Source organism: Thunnus albacares, chromosome 8, assembly GCF_914725855.1.
Source record: "Thunnus albacares chromosome 8, fThuAlb1.1, whole genome shotgun sequence".
NCBI lineage: Eukaryota > Metazoa > Chordata > Actinopteri > Scombriformes > Scombridae > Thunnus > Thunnus albacares.
Window position 1 is genome coordinate 6,963,565 of NC_058113.1, and position 20,450 is coordinate 6,984,014.

At 41.0% G+C, this 20,450-nt stretch overlaps 1 protein-coding gene across 10 annotated transcripts in view; it reads right to left on the reverse strand.

The window, feature by feature from the left end:
- rims2a (regulating synaptic membrane exocytosis 2a) overlaps positions 1 to 20,450 on the reverse strand; it is a 149,747-nt gene that overhangs the window by 45,953 nt on the left and 83,344 nt on the right. For 4 of the 10 annotated variants that reach the window (XM_044359014.1, XM_044359011.1, XM_044359018.1 and 1 more), the window contains exons 8-19: positions 19,718 to 19,837; positions 17,935 to 18,034; positions 17,625 to 17,748; positions 16,054 to 16,100; positions 15,661 to 15,773; positions 14,377 to 14,424; positions 11,835 to 11,965; positions 11,284 to 11,476; positions 10,798 to 10,951; positions 9,701 to 9,727; positions 7,992 to 8,060; positions 5,424 to 5,562 (exon numbers count right to left, since the gene is read on the reverse strand). In XM_044359014.1, coding sequence (XP_044214949.1) covers positions 5,424 to 5,562; positions 7,992 to 8,060; positions 9,701 to 9,727; positions 10,798 to 10,951; positions 11,284 to 11,476; positions 11,835 to 11,965; positions 14,377 to 14,424; positions 15,661 to 15,773; positions 16,054 to 16,100; positions 17,625 to 17,748; positions 17,935 to 18,034; positions 19,718 to 19,837 — 1,265 coding nt within the window. The remainder of the gene's footprint in view (positions 1 to 5,423; positions 5,563 to 7,991; positions 8,061 to 9,700; positions 9,728 to 10,797; positions 10,952 to 11,283; positions 11,477 to 11,834; positions 11,966 to 14,376; positions 14,425 to 15,660; positions 15,774 to 16,053; positions 16,101 to 17,624; positions 17,749 to 17,934; positions 18,035 to 19,717; positions 19,838 to 20,450) is intronic. The other 6 variants (XM_044359016.1, XM_044359020.1, XM_044359012.1 and 3 more) reach the window with 5 other exon arrangements.

Genomic DNA, 20,450 nt, shown 5'->3' on the forward strand with positions numbered 1-20,450 from the left:
AGTGAATTAACTGTGAAGTCCTCAGGGTGTGAAGAACTGGCAGGGACCATGTGCTCTCTCTGTACGTGATAGGTGAGTGTTCATTTGCAGTCTGTTTGAGGTAGAGTGAAATGTGAAGGAAAAGTGAAGTGTGTCTTTATATTGCATGTGGCTTGTTATATCTGTTATGCCTTGAAAAAATCCCAGCCATTATGAGTATTTTTTGGCACAGTGAGTATGAAGACGATCTGAGGAGCTGGAAAAAAACAAACAAGTGAGATTTCTAAACAACAAAAACAATCAATGACATTATACAGATATATTGTTTAACCTTGCAGAGAGAAAAGAAGGATACATTTTCATAAAACTGCATCACACTGCACATGTTGAGACAGTGAAGGGAAATATTCAACTTGGCCTTTTGAACATGAGAAGCTGTCACAGGTACAGGGGTTTTGAGCATGCACATTGTTCGGCAAACTGTGTAAGTTCTTTAATTTAAATAAAAAACAAATCTTAAGCGCTACAAAAGCCCCACAGTTACAATTCTGAACTAGAGCATCATACACATATTATCCTAAAATCCCGAAGACATGTTGGTGTCTGCACAATAGAAACATGTGGGAGCTGCTTCTAATAAGGCTAATAGACACTAAAAAACTTCCTTCAATTCATTTAAAATCATGACTTTGTTGAAAAATGTTGAGAATAGGGAAGAAAAACCTTGGTTGAATGTCAATATATAAGTTAATCTCATCAAAGTCTTGTAGTGTCTGTAGCCTTTTGCACTTCGAAAAATTGTCCAGTAGAGGAGATGTCCTTTTTGTCTCCAATGGCAAAACAAAGCTCATCAGTCAGTGACCTTAAATGGCCTTTAACATTCTTAATCTACAGTCATTTAAAGTGATGGTCAACATGATCATTAGTTGGTTTCCATCATAAAGTTGTTAGGGCTAAGGATTTATATCAAATGTGAAAGTTAAGTCTGTTATAAATCAAACATCTCATTAGTTGTAATTTGATGGATGCAGAATCCAGCCTGAACATACACACATATTGTACTACTATTAGGAATAACACCGCTCACTGAATTCACCGCTCACTGAATTCTCGTGGGATTCAAATTGCCTCCAAAATATTAGTTTTCTGCGCTTGGAGAGGCTGCTGTTTTGATGTTTATACGCCGCAGGCTTGGTCCCGCTCAAGGTACACTCTGGGGTGGTGCACTTAAACAAGAGAAACATTTTCTCATGTTCACCTAAACTAAGACACCTGCCAAAAGGCACAGACTCCACTAATGCTCTGTGCTGCTCAGCTTTGTCTCCTTTTCCTCTTCCACATGTCTTTTGTTTCTTTCTGCTGTCCTTGTTTCTCTTCAGGTCTCACCATTGCTTTTACTCTGCCTGGATGCAGACAGAAACAAACTATATCTGTGTGAACAGTGGAGGGAAATCTATTCTATTCCCCTGTGGATAACACTGAGATGCTAGCTACTTTCCTTTCTCTGTCGGTTTAGACAAAAGAAAGGGAGAGAAAGGAAGATGGAGAGCTCTTGTTAATGGCTATCTAGGCTATAGGCTGAGCCTGAAGTTGAGCCAAGCTGGGCCTTAGGGGAACTTCGTGACACTTTAATAAAGTCAGTCAGGCTCTCGGACTGAGTTCTGAGGACTCATAACTTTTTTCCTCCTGGAGAGGAGAGAAATGGCACAGACGCCACGTTATTCCTGACTGAAAGCCAGATGGCAGAAGATTGAAGACAAAGAAAAGTGGACTCATTTACAGCATTTCTCTGGAGGGAGCCATGTGAGCTCTTTCTTTTTATTGGTGCACCAGGATGCTGGTGTGTGACCTGGGGATGTATGGGTGTCAGCAGGCCTTTCTATGGGTGCTTGGAATGTCCTGGCAGCCCATTCTGGCCAGAGACAAGAAGCCAAAGGACAACCACAGAACTTACAAAGCTACATTGCAGCCCAGAGCAATGCATCAGAGATGCCAATATATAGATGAGCAAAAAGCAACTGCCTGTAGCATATAAAAAAGAACAACACTAATAATCACACACACCACTGATCGACACACAGCTGTTGGTAAAATGTACATGGGTACATAAACAAGGACATCAATGAAGAAACAGTCAGGTGCTGGCCAGCACTTTACTGAACAACCAGTATACATACACAAATAGCTCTGAGCCTCAGCATACAGCACAGAGGCAGTTGTGTACCATTACTGTACATCTACACAACTTCAGAGCTGTGATGACTCCTTAACAAAAACCGATATCGGACAGGATATCATTTTCTGTCATCACCATCACGTATAAATTAAAGACGGACGGGGGACAAGTTGAGGAGACCACAAGATGGCGGATGCACAGATGCAGCTGCAGTGCATGTCAATACCTCTCGTAGTCATAGTCGGAGGAGTAGGCGCCCTCAGAATGAGCGCGGGCCATCCTAGTGGAACGCAGTAACCTGACTGCTTCCTCTCGGCAGATCGGGTACACACGGTGTTTGCGGCTGGCAAAAAAATATCACAACTGGTCAACATTTGTTTGGGTTTTTTTCAGCACAAGGGGAAGTAACATAAAATAAAAAAAAAAACGTGCAAAAGAAGATAATCTGGAGTAAACCTCTTGGATTCCCATTACAGACTTGTTCTGCGTGAACACACACTTTTTCAACTATCCACTGTGAGTGCACACTGTATATACTGAAGACTAATATACAGTACTACACACTAAATGTGCTGTATCAATATGTTTGCAGGGAAAACCACCTCTGCTGGACAAAACTTCAAAACCATAGAACACTTATCCATTTTCAGTATTGCCATAATCACTTTTTTGGTAGGTAGAATGAAAAGACACACGAGGAAGTTGCTTTCCTAGGACTCACACTTGCTCGCAGGGTACGTTTCGGGAGCAAAATGAGAAGAATGTTTATATGATAATGACTAGAGATGATGAAAAGCGAGAGGAAAGCAATGCTGATACTCGATGGATGAAGTGTATGGCCACAGAGTCACTCTTTTCTTTTCTATGTACTGTACTACTGTAAAGTAGCACCCACTATGTATATATTTAATCTTTTGCTGAAGAAATATATACTTTAACACTACAACACAACACTGATGGCACTGATAAAAGCCAGGTAACATGAAGTGTATCCACAAAACCCATTTTGTGTAGTAGTTGGCTCCATTAATTCACTGTTAGGCTTAGTGGACTTCATGCAATTTAAGTGTCATACTAGTCATAGTCACTCGACATTGACTACAGTGACAGAAAACATGCCATAGTGTCAGTGCCATGTATTGAACACCCAGAAAAATGGATGAAAAAAAGAAAAAGGGCTGTGGGTTGTAGTTGGGGGAGTGTTGGGTTGGAAAATGGAGGTGCAGAGATGGGGCTTCATGCAAGCTCAGGTAAAAGTCTACCTGGGGTCCTTTTGAGGATCATCAATAGGCTGAGTATGTCTGGTTCGAGGTAGGGTGAGAAAATGGCTGCAACCACATGGAGGGAAGAGAGAAGACAGAGATGGATCTGAGATGGTGCCGAGGAAGAAGCGGAGGAGGAGGAAGAGCAGGAGGAAGACAGGAGACAGAGAGAGAGAGAGAGAGAGAGAGAGGACTGGAGACAGAATCATAGGCAGACAGATGGAGGGGTGAGGAAACTGAAGGAGAGAGAACGAGAGATTCCTCAAAGAAATAGGATGTAAAGAGGCTGAGAAGGCTCATAGGAAAGGTTGATGTAACAATTTCAAAGAGGAAAAACAGGCGAGGAAGATAAGAGAGGTTGAGAAATACTGTGGGATGGTGAGAAGATGTCTTCCTCAGCTTTACCACACAGACAGATGAAAGTGGTACAACCAACACACTAGCAACATTCACGGAGGAAATAACAGAACAGCACAGTCCAAACACCTAAACCTGCTTGGCTCCATTTCTACTGGATGATAAAAACAAATTAACACCATGCACATTACATGAATACAAATTGATGAACATTTCAAAACGTATATATATCCCATATATGGTAAAAATGACACAAGTTTTAAACAAAATACAAGACTCATGAGAAGCTTTAAAAATTCCAGAGGAGGTTTTTTTTAATATCGTAGGAGTTCTGGGACAAATCCAAATTCTCCATGACTCATTTCCTGTGTCATTTTCAACTGTTTTCAATAAATAACCGGACGCTGTTAATTAAAGCAGCTGAAATACACTCAAGTGAGCACCGTCCCAGACAATTTAGATAAGTGCATTTTCTGCGTCTGACACTGATTTAGGCCGAGCCTCAGAAATATCAAATAAAGTTAATTGGACGGAGGGGGGGGGGGAAGTAGCTGCGGCCTGGCAGTGCCAAGGATATGATTGGACTCTTGGAGCAACATTTTCCAACCCTCACAGAAAATAAGTGCTGAGGGAGGATAACTGACCACTTCCCCTTGACCACCCCTTCCATAAAGATAGTGATATAGATGCAAATACTGTTTACTGTACTCAGCATTTGCAGGGTTGGCTCCAAATGTTTCCTGAATAATTTCAGCCTCCTGAAGATGAGAAAAACTAACTGTCACTGAAGCAGGGTAGTCTTGCACACATATTCATTATTCGCTGCTATAATAAACATTGTTATTTTGTAAGTTTGGAGTAATCCTATGATTGGCTGAATTGTCAAACATTGGAAGGAATGGAGAAAGTTGCTTTTTAAAAGCTGAAACATCACACAGATGAAAGCACTCACACACAAGATCAGTTTCCAGAGAGCTTAAGGCAAACGGCATGGTGCGTTTAAGTGTATGCGTGCGTAAACACCTCTCTGCATGTCCACTCATCAGCCCCCACTTGTGCTTGTCAGCATTTGTTCATGCATGACCGCATATGTGCATGCATCTGCTGTACACAAGTGTAAGCTGGAGTGTACCTGTCAGGTGAGTAGTGTTCTTCGGACACACTGTGGCGGTCCACTCTAGTGGGGAGGCTGTACTGAGAAGGCCTACGGTCAAAGGCGGGGTCCAGACTTCTGCTGTGTGACAGAAGTGAACTGGATCACCCCTCATGTAGTTTAGACATCGCACACTGCCCCCTACTGGCCAGGAGACACATCGCCTCATGTTTAAGTGTGAGAAATACTGCAGCTCACGTATGTGTTACAACCTAATTTCAAATTCCCATTTTCCAGAGTAACCTGAAGTAGTATTCATTTCAACTACGCTTCTAAATTACTCTGCATCTATCACAATTTTGAGGATCCCTGAGCATGGAAAGTAAGGCATTCTCTATCGACATATGATAAATTACAAAAAATGATATTATACACATGATTATCACATAAAGGACAAAGTCATAATAAACACCTAGAAAAAGAAAAAAATATAAAAAACAAAGAACTGCACCCAGAAAACAAGGGTCAACCCGGTGTTGTACTGAGTGTTAGTTACCTGGAGGGTGGGGGAACGCTGGGGGAGCGTGAACGCGCTCGGTTTATATCAGCTGACCGGGAGCAGTGGTTAGATGACATCACCTGCTCAGGGACAGACAACGTGGAGCTCTGGAAGTCTCTGCCATTTGGCCGGTAGTCTGTGAAGACACCAACAGATGGTTTCTTATTAATATTCTGATACCACAGATACTGTAGAAGTAGACTTCAATTACGAGACAAATACAGCAATTGACTACATTTTGTATTAGTTCGACTTTCTAACACCTCGATGTGGATTCTCTGTATGTTTGAGTGAGGGAAACGGTAAATCTGCAGTTTTGGTTAATGAAAAATGATGACTGCTAATGACGCTGAACCAGTTTAACCACAACCAGTAATAACAGACCGAACTTTCTCAAAGTTATACTAAATGTTAAATGCCGTCTGCACAGGTGATAGATGTTCTATTTTCATTATGCTGAGTTTCTATATTCCAAAAATGAGGGCTGGGTTTCAGTATAGGTGAAATTCATTCACTGTGTTAAGATTGTGCATTAAACATGAAAATAGCCTTTTAAAAAAATTAGAAACATTATAATGAATTTTCTCTGCAAGACTGATTAGTCCATTGAACTTGAAAGAGTTCATTAACCGATAATCAGACATTGCTAGCAGCCATGGTTAAGGTCAATGCTTAGCACTATTAAAGTTGATTGATATTCAATAGAGTGTATAGCACATTAAAATTAGTTAAAGAAAACCCTGAATCAAAAGTTGGAATAGAAGGAAAGGTGGGAATAATTGGAAGTAATGATAAAGAAATGTTGACCTTCACTTAAGGAAGTCTGACATATTAATACAATAAGATCTTCTTTTTGATGGGAGCGAGCTGTGCATAATAGATGGAATAAATCTATTAAAACATTTCACATTAAATGATCCATCCTGATTATAAGTGCAAGAACATGGCACTGACAATGGCCAGTGTATGCTGGTAGAATGCTGATCATCTAAATGGCATATTGCCACACTGCACCTCTGCTGTTCGCTTACAGTTTTTAAAGAAATACTAGAAACAACAAAAAATGAAACCTTATCTGCTTCGTTGTGGTTCATATTAGATTTTACAGTGAAAACATCTGCCGTTTCTAAACAGCAGCCCCAACACAGAGCTTCCTGCAGAGGAGCAATCAACTTCCATGCAGAGCCAAATTAAATCTATTCTTCCTCTTGACGTGCTGCTTCACTCATGAGTAAAGCCTGCCTGCCTGTTAAGCACATATAAAATCACTGACAATTAGTAGGATTTAACAAGAGGAGTGGGCTGCCTCTGTGCAGAAGTAGAGAACAGTACTGAGGGTCAAAGCGATATTAAATGTACTATGAAAATTAAAAAATGAGGAGTGTTCACATCTAAAATGTGCCTGCATTTTTAAAAAAAAAAAAGCCTATTTCGAAAGACATGAGCTCAACCTATGCAGTAATTACTCATGTACAATTCATCCACTAGACAATTAGAAACCTGGCAGAAAAAAAATGTTTTTCTTCCCCCATTTGAAAGTAATAGTGTCAGCAATTTAATGCAAAGACCGCAGGATAAGCGGCGATGTGGTATAGCCTGAGTAAAGAGGAGGGTGTGAGACCAGAGCTGAGAGAAGGGGTATTCCCTTCACTGTGAATGAAGTGAAGGGGACTGGCATGGTGAGGCAGTGAGGGGCTGATGAGAATGTTAAAGAGGCTTGGAGGAGGATTTCCCTCAGCTACGGTATCATCGGCAAGCTCAGGCTGATGCTCTTCCCCTCTCTGTCTGTCTGTCTGACAGCCAGTTTGCTACAGTAACTGTATCTATTCTCTTCTCTCTCCGATGCATTTCTTCGCCTCTCTTCCTCTCTGTGGCCTGGATTCGCTAATAGGGATGTGAAACATTACCATGTGCTAAACCGACAGTGCAGGCTGCTGTCTCCATCCTGTAATTTACTAACAGATTTCCTGCAAATAAGGCCTGCACATTTTCTGTGGTTTTGTTGGTCTCAAAACACAACATTATGTGAAAGAAAAAACAGGGATGATATTTATTAAAAGAGATGTCTACTGCTTGCCAACGCTACCTCTTGCGTGAAAAAACTAAAGCAAGCCTCTTTTTTTTTTAATGGTTTTGCTACCTACAGTATTCTAGCATCATTTTCCTCAAGGTTGATATTTTATGTGGGCAAATTTCAAGTACTTTTCAGTCTTTCTTTCTGTCTTTTTCTCTGTAACAGCTCAGCCTCTCATTTTCTGATGTGCAGCGTGGGCGTGCTGCTGGAGCCTCGGCGAGCACATCAGAACAGCAACTAGCGGTGCAGGGGCAGAAATAAGCTCACTGCTGCCTTTCTGTGCTGCTGCTGCTGCTAAAAGGCTGCAGCATTTTTACCCTGTTAATATGATATATAATGGTATATGTAAGCTGTTTGGGCCTAGGTTGCGTTTGACAGATAGTTCCATGTAGGAGGTTAGCCAGGTACAATGAAAAAATTACAAATTAGAAATTGGTTGTTACTTTTCCTCCAGACTCTCTCTCTTGTACTGCATGTTAATCTGACATTACCTGTTATTACCCCGACGCCATCTTCACAATCGTAGTCTGAGATCTCACTGTCACTTATCCTCTGGGATCCTTTGAGATAAAGAGACAGAGAGAAAGATGGGAAAACAGAAGAGAGAAGGAAGAGAGAGAGGAAAAGGGGGATTGAATGAGCAGAGCAGGAAGGAGACAGATGAGGGGGAAGAGGGGAAAGTCAAATTTCATTCCCACATTCATTTATTCACCCAGTTTTTTTGTATTATGCCCTCCCTGTTCTGACTCTAATCTTTATTGGTTAAACTGAAGGTTTCGAACGGAATCTAATAAGATGTGAACCCGATGAATATACTGTCAGTCTCTAACTCATGTCACCCGCACTCCACAAATACAACAAACAGTCCCGCAAGAGAGCGTTTCGGATAATATATGTGAAAATATGCGTCAGCTGTAACAAATAATGCTGCATTTCACTGCTCGACTTCAACAAAACAGCAGATCTCTCTTTGTCTGAATGGTGGCACTTTTAAGTGACGTGTTCAATCATCCAATTTACATGTGAGGGTGGGGGTGGGGGAGAAGTGCTCTCGCTTTATCCAACCCAGTTGCTTTATCACCCCTCCCTGTCCCCTTTTTGAAAAGTATGAACCCCCACTCCTGCCCAACCCCCCCTCACCCCCCCCCCCCTCACCCCCACACCGCCCGCCTTCAACGTTCAGTCAACTTAAATCAACTGGACACGTGTGCTTTTTCAGAAATGACAAGTGCTGCACTCTGGCAGTGCCGCTCCCAACCTCTCATCTCAGTTGGCTGCAAACTTTTTACAGCTGTCAGCTCTTTCACCTCACACTAACACAAATGCCCAGAAAATCATCATGGGGTGGGAGGAGGGAGGGGCAGGCAGGCGACGGGGCAGGGAGCGAGCACGCCTCAAGTGTCCAGCAGAAGGTGTACAGTGAAAGAGTCTATAGTATAGCCATCTACTGCATGTTAACCAGTATCTGGTCAAATAATATAACAGTGGTGAGAGAAGAGCCATGAAAGGAGCTATTTTTTCATTTTTGGAATATACAGCTCTAGAGAATAATTATGTGTTCTTTTTTTTTAATTCTGTAAGTAAATATACCACCACTGTTATGGAAGATTAAGAATAATAAGCAAAGTATCACACCAGCGACAGATTCATCTGTATCCCATGACAATTCTAAAAACATATTCACATTCAAAACACACAAACACAAGCAAAGCAGAATGGGCTGCAAAATTTGCCCACAGTATTTTGTGCATTAAAAAAAATAAAATAAACAATATACATCACAGAGGAAAAGCAAGTGGTCAAAATCAAATTATAGTGTGTCTGCCAGGACTGGCAGTCTGGGTTTTTATAACATCACTTTAGGATGAGGATCGAGTACAGTTTTGCAGGTTGTGGGTTGCAGGATAGGGGTTGTAACATATTTAACAGGTAAATACACAGAGAGGGAGAGACCACTGTGTCCTAAATCTCTGTTTCCCTGGAGCGCACACGTGTCTGCTACCTTGAGTGGATTTCAAACGAGTGATGCAAAATTTACATCAGCTCACCACGCTGAAATCCATGTAAGGGAGCAGAAACATGCACCCTTGAGGGTTAAGGGGTAGAGAATCAGGGCACGAGGATGCATCTTTCAAGAGGACAGGAGAACACTCAGATGCTCCATAGAGCAGCACTGCCTGGGAGCGCAGGGGGCTTTTACCTGAGTTGTATGAATATGAGCCTTTGTCTGTAAAAGCAGAAGCAGTAAGGATGATGTGACACGGATGACAGAGACACAATATGCATAAACTACAGTGACTGTTACAGGCTTAATAAACTGAAGCAATGATAGAAAAGCAGAGGGCAATATGACTTGAAAATCATTTTACATTTGTAAGAACTATTTGCGAATTACTATGAAAGTTAGAAAATTCACAGAGTGTAGAACTACTTATACAGAGTTTGCTCACTGACCTCATTGAAAAGATTTGGAGTCATTGACTGTAAACTGACTTCAGTTACATGACCACTAGTAACTGCTGGTCTTGTCATTTCTGGCAACAGAGCCCAGATTGACAGAGCACGGTGACCAGAACAATGCTTGAGGTCCAGGCAAACACCAAAATTAGAAGGACTATACATTTGGAAAATATAAACTTGAATCACGTACTCAGACAGCTTAAGCATCACATGTAACATGTGTAACGAGGATTTCAGATTTTTTCCAAAATTTCTTACGGTACGCTGGGTTTATGTTGGTTAGCTAACACTGCAGGATCAGTATGAAGAGGAGGTAGAATTTCTGTGACTAAAAGTCCTCCATATGTGGTCATGACTACCAAATGAAGATAGACTTAAATAAATCTGAACCATTCATGAAATCTGTACCTACATTTATTTACTTTCTGTGTAATATTGCACAGAAAATTTCAAAATGCAGCTACATCACGTAACATCCTCTCTTCTTTTTAACTTATAGTTTAGCTTAGATTTTGAACTGTATGTGTTTAGCTGCATCCTTTTTTGTGATTGTGATGGTGAGGTTTTACCTCAGATAAATAGAACAAAAAGAACATAGTTATGGAGAACCTGAAAAAGCTTACAACAATTCAGTGATAAAGACTTGACAGAGCTATAGTGCTTACTGAGATTTAGTAGTCCACTGTTGCAAATATTTGTCTATCTGTCCAAAATTGTATCATATGTATATCTAATATTTCATTCATTGTTCAAGGTGGCCACTGAGGTTCTTTACTGTAAATTACAGTAAATCAGCAGGGTTTTGTGACATGTTCCAGTGATAGAGGTGTTACATACTCTGCAGCCGCCGGGTTGGACTATCTCCATGGAGCTGCCTGCGCTGTGCGTTCGGGGAGGCACGTGGGAGCGGGATGGAGGACACATCGTGGGTCTGTAGCTTGTACCAGTGTGGCTCGTCATCCAGAAGAGCCGTCTCCAGCTCAATCAAAATCTGCCATAGGAGAAAGGCCACAGTAAGGTCGCATACCTTAAAAACATCAGTCCAATGGTTGAATACTAGTTTACTGCTTGTGCCACGTACTCATAAAGCTCTTACCCCGAGCATCGATGCAAAACAACCCCCCTTTTGCTGAGGTGTAGTCATTCTTATACATTTACACAACATTTTCTGTGCATGTTGGACAAGGACTGGACCATCAAAAGCCTCGTAATGGCCAAGAGTTTTATTAGGGCTTGACCCCAATCAAGAGGATTATCTGAGATACCAGAGAGTCTGTCAGTGAGTGTCCCTGATCCCTGATGTGTGGGGTTTAGTTTCCTTACCTCTCCCAGGAATTCGCTCTCCTCCTCCCTCACCCTGGCTTGGTCCCATAATGTGATCTCCAGCATGCGCTCCCGAAACTCCCGCCGGTGCACCGGCGAATACATAAAGGTCTGGTTCCATTTGGGCTCTAAGGATTTCTTTACCGTTTTTGTTCTCCTCTTGCTTTTGTCGCTGGAGGAACAATAATTCAAACTGTTTTTATTTACAACCATGATGGAGAAGAGCCACGAATACAACAGATCAATAACACGACACAGCACAGAGCACAGCACCAGGGCATGCTGGGAAGTGTGGTGAGAATTAGGTGGTAAGTTTTGAAAATGACCTCCTGCAGTACTACACCACTGAACTACAAACAACAACTTAAATAGACAGATCCACAGATAACGTTCCCTTCCTGGTGCTGAAGGGTGAAAAACAATGCCACATGTCAAAAAATCCTAAAAATCTTCTCTTTACAAATAACCCTGTAATGCACAATAATGTCTGACATGACACTGAATGAGTGGGGTGGGTGAAATAAGCACATGGTAACTGTTACTACTCTTACCTTCTATCAGGGAGGAAGTAGATTTTGACGTAAGGGTTCCTGGGCCGGCCGTCTTCCCTGGGTGGCAGGTCTTTGGCGCCCAGGATGGTGACGATAAGCTGATGGCCCACTTTGTCATACCACAGTTTGACCTACAGGGGCAGAGCAGAGACAGACTGCTGAGAGGGAGATCTGGGCCAACAGGAGTAAAAACACACAGAGGGAATAATGCAGGAGAAGACAACTTCATCTAGTTAGAAATGATGTTTTTACGTGTGCATTTGTGTCTTCTTGCGTTGAGTTTAAGACTCATCTCATTTCAACCTACAGTACTTTTTTTTTTTGTTCACTTTAGTAGAGGGTCTTCTCCTGTATTTACCCCTCAGGGAGAAGGAGGAAAAATGTCTACCTGCTAAGGTGATATCAGGTCACATGCTTGGCGGGGTAATTTATCAGAGCTTAAGTATTCATTAAAAGATTGGCTTACTGTACTAATGTTATTATGATATGATTATGTAATAATATGAAAAAGATACAATATGATCAAAGATCATCCTTCGATGTATGTGACACAAAGAAACAATAATATACATACTGTACATTATACTATAATGTATATATGTATATCTGCATTCATTGTGGTTTCTGCTTTTACGTAAAAGTGTTTTATAATGTGTGTGTTTATGTACGTAATTAAAAACTTCCCCTGCAGGGAAGCATAACGTTTATTGAATGGAACTGAATGCAACTGGTCTGAATGTCATTTAAACTGAACTGAACTGAAGTGAAATGCTAAAGGCAACACGCTCTAAAATTAACAGTGTGTACTCAGTTGAAATGATACCGTCTATCAGTGATGATGTTGCCTGTAATAATGTTGTCTCAGATATTCAATGAGCATTGATATGGAGAAATCAATCATGCTGTTGGGAGAGGAATCGAAGACAGTTCACACTAGAGGGAAGTATGGACTCCAAAAGAAGACACTTAGAAGAAGAAAAAACTCCAACGGAAGCCTTAAAGAAAGTAGATGAAATGAGGAAAATAAAACTTCTAAGCTTTTGTCCATACTTCTTCAAGAATATGATTATGGAAAGGATCTGCACCATTTAAAACTACCAGCTAGACATGCAGCAACGCAAGAGAAGGCATTCAAGACAAGTCAGTAGGTTTAATAACAGACAGCAGGGGGCTTATGGGAAAACAAATTGTACCAAATAATCACTAAACTTGTAGCCCACCAAAATACCAGATACAGCCAAATATAAATATACTGTACTGTCTGTGAATTGGTCAAATATTTCTGAACAGAATCACCTTGGAAAATTAATGATCGTAATACGTCTGATAATACACATAGTCCAAAAGTAAGATACTGAAATAAACAATATATAGGTGACTTTGCAATGTGTGACCCAATCTAATAATTAATTGACTGAAGCACACACACATTTCCAAGAGTGCAAACATGAACCAACAAACACATAATAAAACCAAATTATTCACCTCAATTCTAACTCTATACCACGTGTTTAAACACCTCTAAATCTAAAAAACCCACAGTGCATATCTTTACAGACATCTGCATGCTCTACTATGCATAAAAACCATATTCTCTATTAATGAGACTACACATCACATCCATATTAAGTTTGATGAGGCCACTCTTAAGCAAAACAACAGTGTCAGCAAGAAAAATATCCAAATTTCCAAGCAGGAGTATTAACCTTCAGGCTAACTGAATCAAGAGTACCGTTTCACACAAAATGATTCTAGCCAGTGTCAAAGAATAAAAAACCAGAAAAAAGACAGACTGATATTAAAGGTGACAGATTAAAAAAGACCCTTGCAGCGAAGGAAAAGCTTCAAAGCTTTGCTCGGTTTGAAGTTTGTTATTTGGAAGGTACAATTTGCTTATTCGTTAACTCTCGTCTGGAAAGGAAAATGCAATTTGGTTGCCAAAAAAGGACGGTGAACTTGGTATCTTTTCACTGCAACATGGAACCACAGACCCATTAACCATGATCTGCTAATTAACAGCCCTTCATCACTTCAACTCACACGTGGAGGAGTCCTTCTGTACTGTAGATGTGTGTACGGCTAAAGAGTTACTGTATCAAGGCCTGGGTTCATGTCACACTGAAGCAGAAAATAACCTCCAAGTCCTTTGTCCTAAAAAAGTTCCTGGAGACACCCTCCTGCATTGCCAAAGTGAAGATCCAACAATTTACTACACAGGATAGGATCAATTACTGGAGTCAGTAGAAGGAATCAAGCAATGGAAGAGTGTCTCCTAAATGTGTGTAGATTAGTTGAGCATGCACTACCTAGGCAGAATGATGTGAATGGGTTAAAATGAGTAATAATACGTCTAATCATAACAGTGATACCAAGAAATCAAATAGAAGAAAATGACACAATGCACTGCACTGAGAGGGAAACTTGAAGCTGCCATTTCCCAGAGAATGCATTTTCCAAAGTATGGAAAAAGAAAAAAAGGCCAGTCAACAGTCAATGAGCAAAGACCAAATAGAGATTGTGCCCTTCAGACAGGGCCCATTACCTGGACCCTAGGGGCAAAAGGCGTTGTTCTTCTACTAAGGCTTTGGCTCTGGATAAGCAAAATTAAACAGCAAAAAAAAAAAAAAAAGGAAAAGAAAAGAAAAGAAAATGCAATAAAACCAAAACCCCACGAAACAACAACAAAAGCTCACAATACACTCTAAATACAACAACTGAAGTTTGTAGTTTTAGATGGGATATTTAGGCCAGAGGGTTCAGTCTTTTTTTTCTTTGTGACTCTGCTTCTTTCTGCTTTATCTAAGATTACTTGTCCCTGAGCTTCTCTGCCCTGTTCTGGACAGGGTGCTTTGAGTAAATTACCAATGGCTTGTAATTATATCTCTGTCTTCTCTAGACCTTTTCCCCTCTGTCTCAAAGCTTGCGTCACAGTGACGTTATGCGCAGTTGCTATCCCTAAACACAATTTAAAGACTGCTATAAAAATATCATACCAACAGTTCTTAACTGTGTGGAATTATTCATCAGGCACTGCAGAGCTTACAAGGTTTATTCAATGAACTGAACTGTTTGAGTTATCAGTTGTTTTTAGATTTCAAGGTCAGTTCCTTCATAGAAATATAGAAGCATCTTTGAGAGATAAGGGTTCGCAGGATTCAGTGCTTATTTTTAAATGGCTGACACAGTGCATTTGTGTTAGGACTCTACAGTCCACTACAGAAATTGGAACCAGTCATTTTCCTGTTATATGTGACATTTTCCATGTCACCAAAAACTAAAAATACTTGAAAACGGTCAAATTTAAGGACCACACAGGTTAGTTGAGGTAAAAGCCTTAAAACTCAATGTCACTTAAACCCAACGTTTCTCCCATAAACATTGATATTTTAAGAAAAAAAACACTGAAGGTGTTACACTCATGCTAAAACTACAGTTCCCTTGTGGATCCTAAATTTGAGAGTTGATTTATCTCTTGCTTTAATTCAGTCCTTTACCCATTTACCCCAGGAGGGTTTTTATACTAGATAATGGACAACACACACAGTAACCTGATCTACAATCCTGTGCTGGGTTGGTAAAGGGCCAGCTGAACAGGCTGAGAGAGCGAAGCTGTGCCCGCTAGCCCTACCGACAGTCTAAACTAGGATTTAACTTATATTCTGAGTTGCATAATGAAAGCACAATGTAAATTTTACATTACAAAATGTGATTATTTGGATATAGCTCTCATAACCCATTTCACTCAACAATGGACAAAACAATCTAACAATACAGTTCCTCCAGAGGATTTCACATGTAGTCTGTTCGTCCTTCCGAGGTCACTTACTGAGAGCTGTCCTGACAGGTACTGGGGGGCGTCCCTCAGCATGCTGGGACTCATGGGGGACGTGACGGAGATGGACGGGCGATCCATCTTCTGAGACTCAAAAGAACTCGAACCTGTCAGGGCACAGATGACATGGGCAGATAATTTAGGAGAGAGAGAAACCGATTTTAGTTTGCGGTTTTCGTAACATGATGAGATAACATGAGAGAGTACTACAGACAAGAAGAAGGACACGGAGAGAGCAAGAGAGCATGGCACGAGGGAGACAGAAATATAGAGAGGCAGAGTGACAGAAGCAATTCTCTCAGATATTTCCTTAACTTGATGTTTCTAGGCTGATTAATTGGATCAAATGGGATAATGAAATAGGCTAAAGATCTTGACATGACTCACTTGATTCCAGTTGTGCATGTGTGCTGTCTGGTATCCTTGGAATATCTCTGAGAAAAAAAAAAAAACAGATAGAGTGTGAGTGTCTGAGACAGAAGAGAAGGAGGGGATGGAGAGGATCAATTTGAGCTAATGCTGAATACACTGTGCTTTAATGACCGTAAGCACCGCATTAGTCTTCATTCACCCAGCAGCTCCCTCGGCAGCACAAAGCAGGTCAGATATAGGAATTGACAAAGCAAAGGTGCCGCTGTTTTCCCCCACAATTTCCCCTTTTGAAAACAATTGGAGGAGAGAGTACGATCGAGGCGGCAGGCTTTCATTTTGCTGGGCGGCATTGTTCCGTCCCATACAGGGCCCGAGCCGCAGCCGGAGGGATGGAGGAACAGATGTTGAATAAACAAGTCGGCACCGCTCCTTCACAAACACATTCTGTGAGAACACGAGCTATATTCCCTCTCGCATTTCCCACTTCAAGCCTCCATATTATAGAGTTCAATTCAATTCAGCATTATTGTGAGTCATAGAGGCAGTGACGTGGCATGAATGAGCCTTCAGACATGAGTGCTGTCAGAGACAAAACTATCAATGGAAACAAGATATTTTGAAGGTAAGTGATGTAGTCGCAATCAGATGTATAATCATTTTCTAGTTGTAGCTTAGCATATGCAAGATCTACATTAACTGCTACTGCAAGGAAATGTAAACAAAAATTGTCAGATTTACTGAATTACATCAAAAACCTGCAAAGAAGCCACAAACACATTGACAGTTAGAGTTAGCAGCACAGACTTTATTCCATGAGCTGATGTTTCGGCAGAAGCATGCCTTCTTCTGAGCTAAAAAACTAAACAAAATCTCATCGTATATATATAAAGCTTGTTTATATCAAACAGTTTTGTGTCAAAAGGACAACTACAATGAATAAAAATGTTCAAAATTCTATACAAACTATGTAGCAAGCACAGTTCCTACTGTATATCTTTCAACCCTACATATACAGTCTAGGGTAGACGTCCCACAGAGAAACCCAAACAGCAATAAAAGGCTTGACATACTGTGGAACAACTTTAATATGAGGAGCAAAGCCTGATGTGGGAACACCTGATAAGTGAGAGAGTACAAATATACACGAAACACAATACTCTCTCAGTAGAGAATTTTAACAATAGGAAAATTGGAAGAAAACCACCAAAACAGCAAATCTACCGCTATTTTGAAATTCCTGAAAAACCTACACATTTGACTGCACAACAGTTCCATTAATGTTAAAAAAAGACTCCCAATTTAAACCTGTACTGTATGTGTTACACACCAGGCACTATGTTTAGCTGCTTGGCAGAAGAACAACAAACGCTCAATATTTCAAGTTCAAACCTGCTCTTCATCGGGTGCAGAGGTATCAAAAGAGCCAGTGTGGGCTCAAAACGTTCATACTTTTTCAAATGTAAGAAATAAAACATGAACATTGTACAGTGTTGCAAGTCTTAGGGAAGCAGAAATCACCTACAAGGATGCACCAGAACTCTCTTTTGCAGAGCATAGTGTGTGTGACACTGATTGTGAGATCTCACCCTATAGGCCTTGAGACCACCAGCTCCACCTGCGGCTCAGGCTTGGATTCTAGTATGATATTGTAAACTTCTTTAAATGTGGCTCCTTGTAAAAGTTTCCCATTCCACTCCAGCACCTGGTCACCTGCAAAAACACCAAATATACTGTAAATCACATGGAAGGTCTTGGTCTTGGAAGATCTTTTATGTTAGCACTGTCTGTGGCTGTCCTCAGTGCGGAAAATACGCATTGTTATGCACTTCTAGAGTGTGTTGAATACCACCGAATCCACCATTTTCATTCTGAATAAAAGTTTGTGTTTTTGAATACCTGGTCTGAGGTGTCCAACAGTGTCTGCTAGACTTCCTTTCCTCACTTTAGTGATGAAAGCACAAAGTCTACCAGATTCTGTCATCTTGCCTCCCACCACCTGTAGAAGAAGAGAGGTGACTGGATTAGCATCGACATAAATGTAAACCTGCTCTGTTAGTATTATTATTACAGCAGCATTAATGTGCCGCTACTCCTCCCATCAAAACCAGTGAAGATGTAGCACGTGCAGCTATCAGAAGTAGACTTTTTGTTCCCTCAAAGTATCCTGTTAATTTCAAGGCTTTAGCTCTTGCCTACAAGGTATGAATCCTCAATAAAAGCATTACAAGGAGAGGGTCAATGGTAAAAGTGCATCTCTCTTTTTTTTTAAAAAAATGTCCCGGGCTATGCTTTCTTCCCCAGGGACACACTCTGGTGCTGCTCTGTGGTTCTGTAACAGTGCTGGCCCGTGGGCTAGAGCTGTACTGTACAGTCCTGAGCTGCTGTACTCCACTCTGCTCAGCTTACATGGGCATCATACAAATAAAAATCCCTCTTAATGGCAGCTGAATGCCAACATACAAAGGAGCTTAGGGAAGTCTGCTAAATGAAATGGCTTTATGTAACAGGCAGGAGCCAGAGAGGGAGGCTCTCAGAGGAAAAGAGAGAGAGATGGACAGAGAGGGCGAGGCTGGCAGCCTGACTGATGGACTGACTGGCTGGATCGCCGAGTTGGTTGGCTGCTGCTGAGCGGACAGAAATGCATAGAGGCACTGAGCAGACACAAACATGCCATTTCAGGAGGCTCATTCAATCAGTAATGATTTTTCCCCATCTTGCCACTCTCTGTTCTCTCTCCTCATGGCCCTCCATACTCCTCTGGACTTTGGCTGTTCAGCTTTTTTTTTTTTCTTTAACCAGTGTGCACCACCTACAGATTGCTCACATTTATGCATTGGTGAAAACAGAATGGAATGAAATGGATCCACCACAACAGAAAGTCTTTTGTATACTTTATAAATGTAGAGACTGCAATAACTTTCTTAGAGCAAAGGTTTAAATCATGAGAACGTGACCGACAGAAGTAGGCTATACAGACATAAAAGCATAAGAAATGGTCTTCAAATGACACATAAATCAGAGATAAGGTAAGTATAGAATGTAAATATGTAGTGGATTGTGATGGTACAATTCGATACATAAACACTGTGGTAAAAAAAAGACATTGTAATTGTCAAAACTGGGCAGGGACAACACTGATGGTTGTGGAGTGGTTTGTTTCCTCTGAGCTGCTGAATGCAGTTCATTAAAGTAGTTCAATGTGAGTGAGTTCAGAAAATTGTAGAGCTCAATTTCAAACACTGCTCATTAATATTCATCAGGATCTTAATCAAATCTCTAATGAATATTAATAGAGTAGCACTATGATGTAACCAATAATTTGAAGCCTGGGAGAAAATCAAAAAGAGGCCACAAAATAATACAATTCACAGCTGAGAAGTTATTACATGTTAGCATAAATGGACATAACCAACACATATGGTCAGCTGTACCCGTCTTCCCAGAATTCCTAGATATGATGGTGCTATCAGTTTAAGAGTATTTCCAACATATTTTGCACCATGTATGCTAAATGTGCATCTTCTAACACCCTATTTTTGGAAGTGGAATGGTGGTGCTGCAGCAGAAAGCGTGATGGTGCAGTGCCACAGTTTGAAATGTTAAGTGTATCGATGTGGCTGTGCGTGCGCAATACCTACAGACACGAACAGAGAGGTGGACAGAACTATAATAAGCTCACCTTCAGACCAAGCAGAGCTCCTGAGTCTCGAGGCACACTTCCATCTTTCATGCGCTTGTTGAGCAAAATACGCCCTATTAGGCGATCCCCATCTTTGGACGGCTGCCACGTCACCGGGTGCTACAAGGTCAGAGCAACAGCACACCTTTTGTTCAACAACTCAGCCACTTGAAGGTGATCACTTTAGATCAAAGAAGACAACTGTCCATAGTGAAAGGGGGCATGGGGGGAGTATTTATTCACTCGGGGAAGAAAGTTCACACAAACTCAGTGCTCAATTATTTAGGTTATAAAAGATAAATCCCAAAGCTGATCATGGACAAAAGTATTAATAAAAATGGACAACTTTTACAGGAAAATAAAACTCAAAATACAAAAATTCACAATAGTCTTAAGTGTAATTTCCAGAGCTTGTGTGAACCTGCCAGTGTGAGGGTGGAGTGAGCGTCATGCAGCGCCCCATGCAGAGTAAAAGCAAGCAGCCCCAACACTCCTCCTCAAACCAGCTCGTCAAAACTGGAGCAGGAAGACCGGAGTCTCAGTCCAGTGCTTCACTACACACAAACATACAACCACCATCAAGTGGAGTGGTGAGGGAAAAGCAGACAGCGAAAAAGGGGGGAAAAAAAGGTCATCTGTGATAGAAGAACAAATGAGGTAGATCATGTTTAAAGATCAAAAAGGATGAAAGACAGACAGCACAGAACAAAGCCATGAGACACAGATAAGGTGA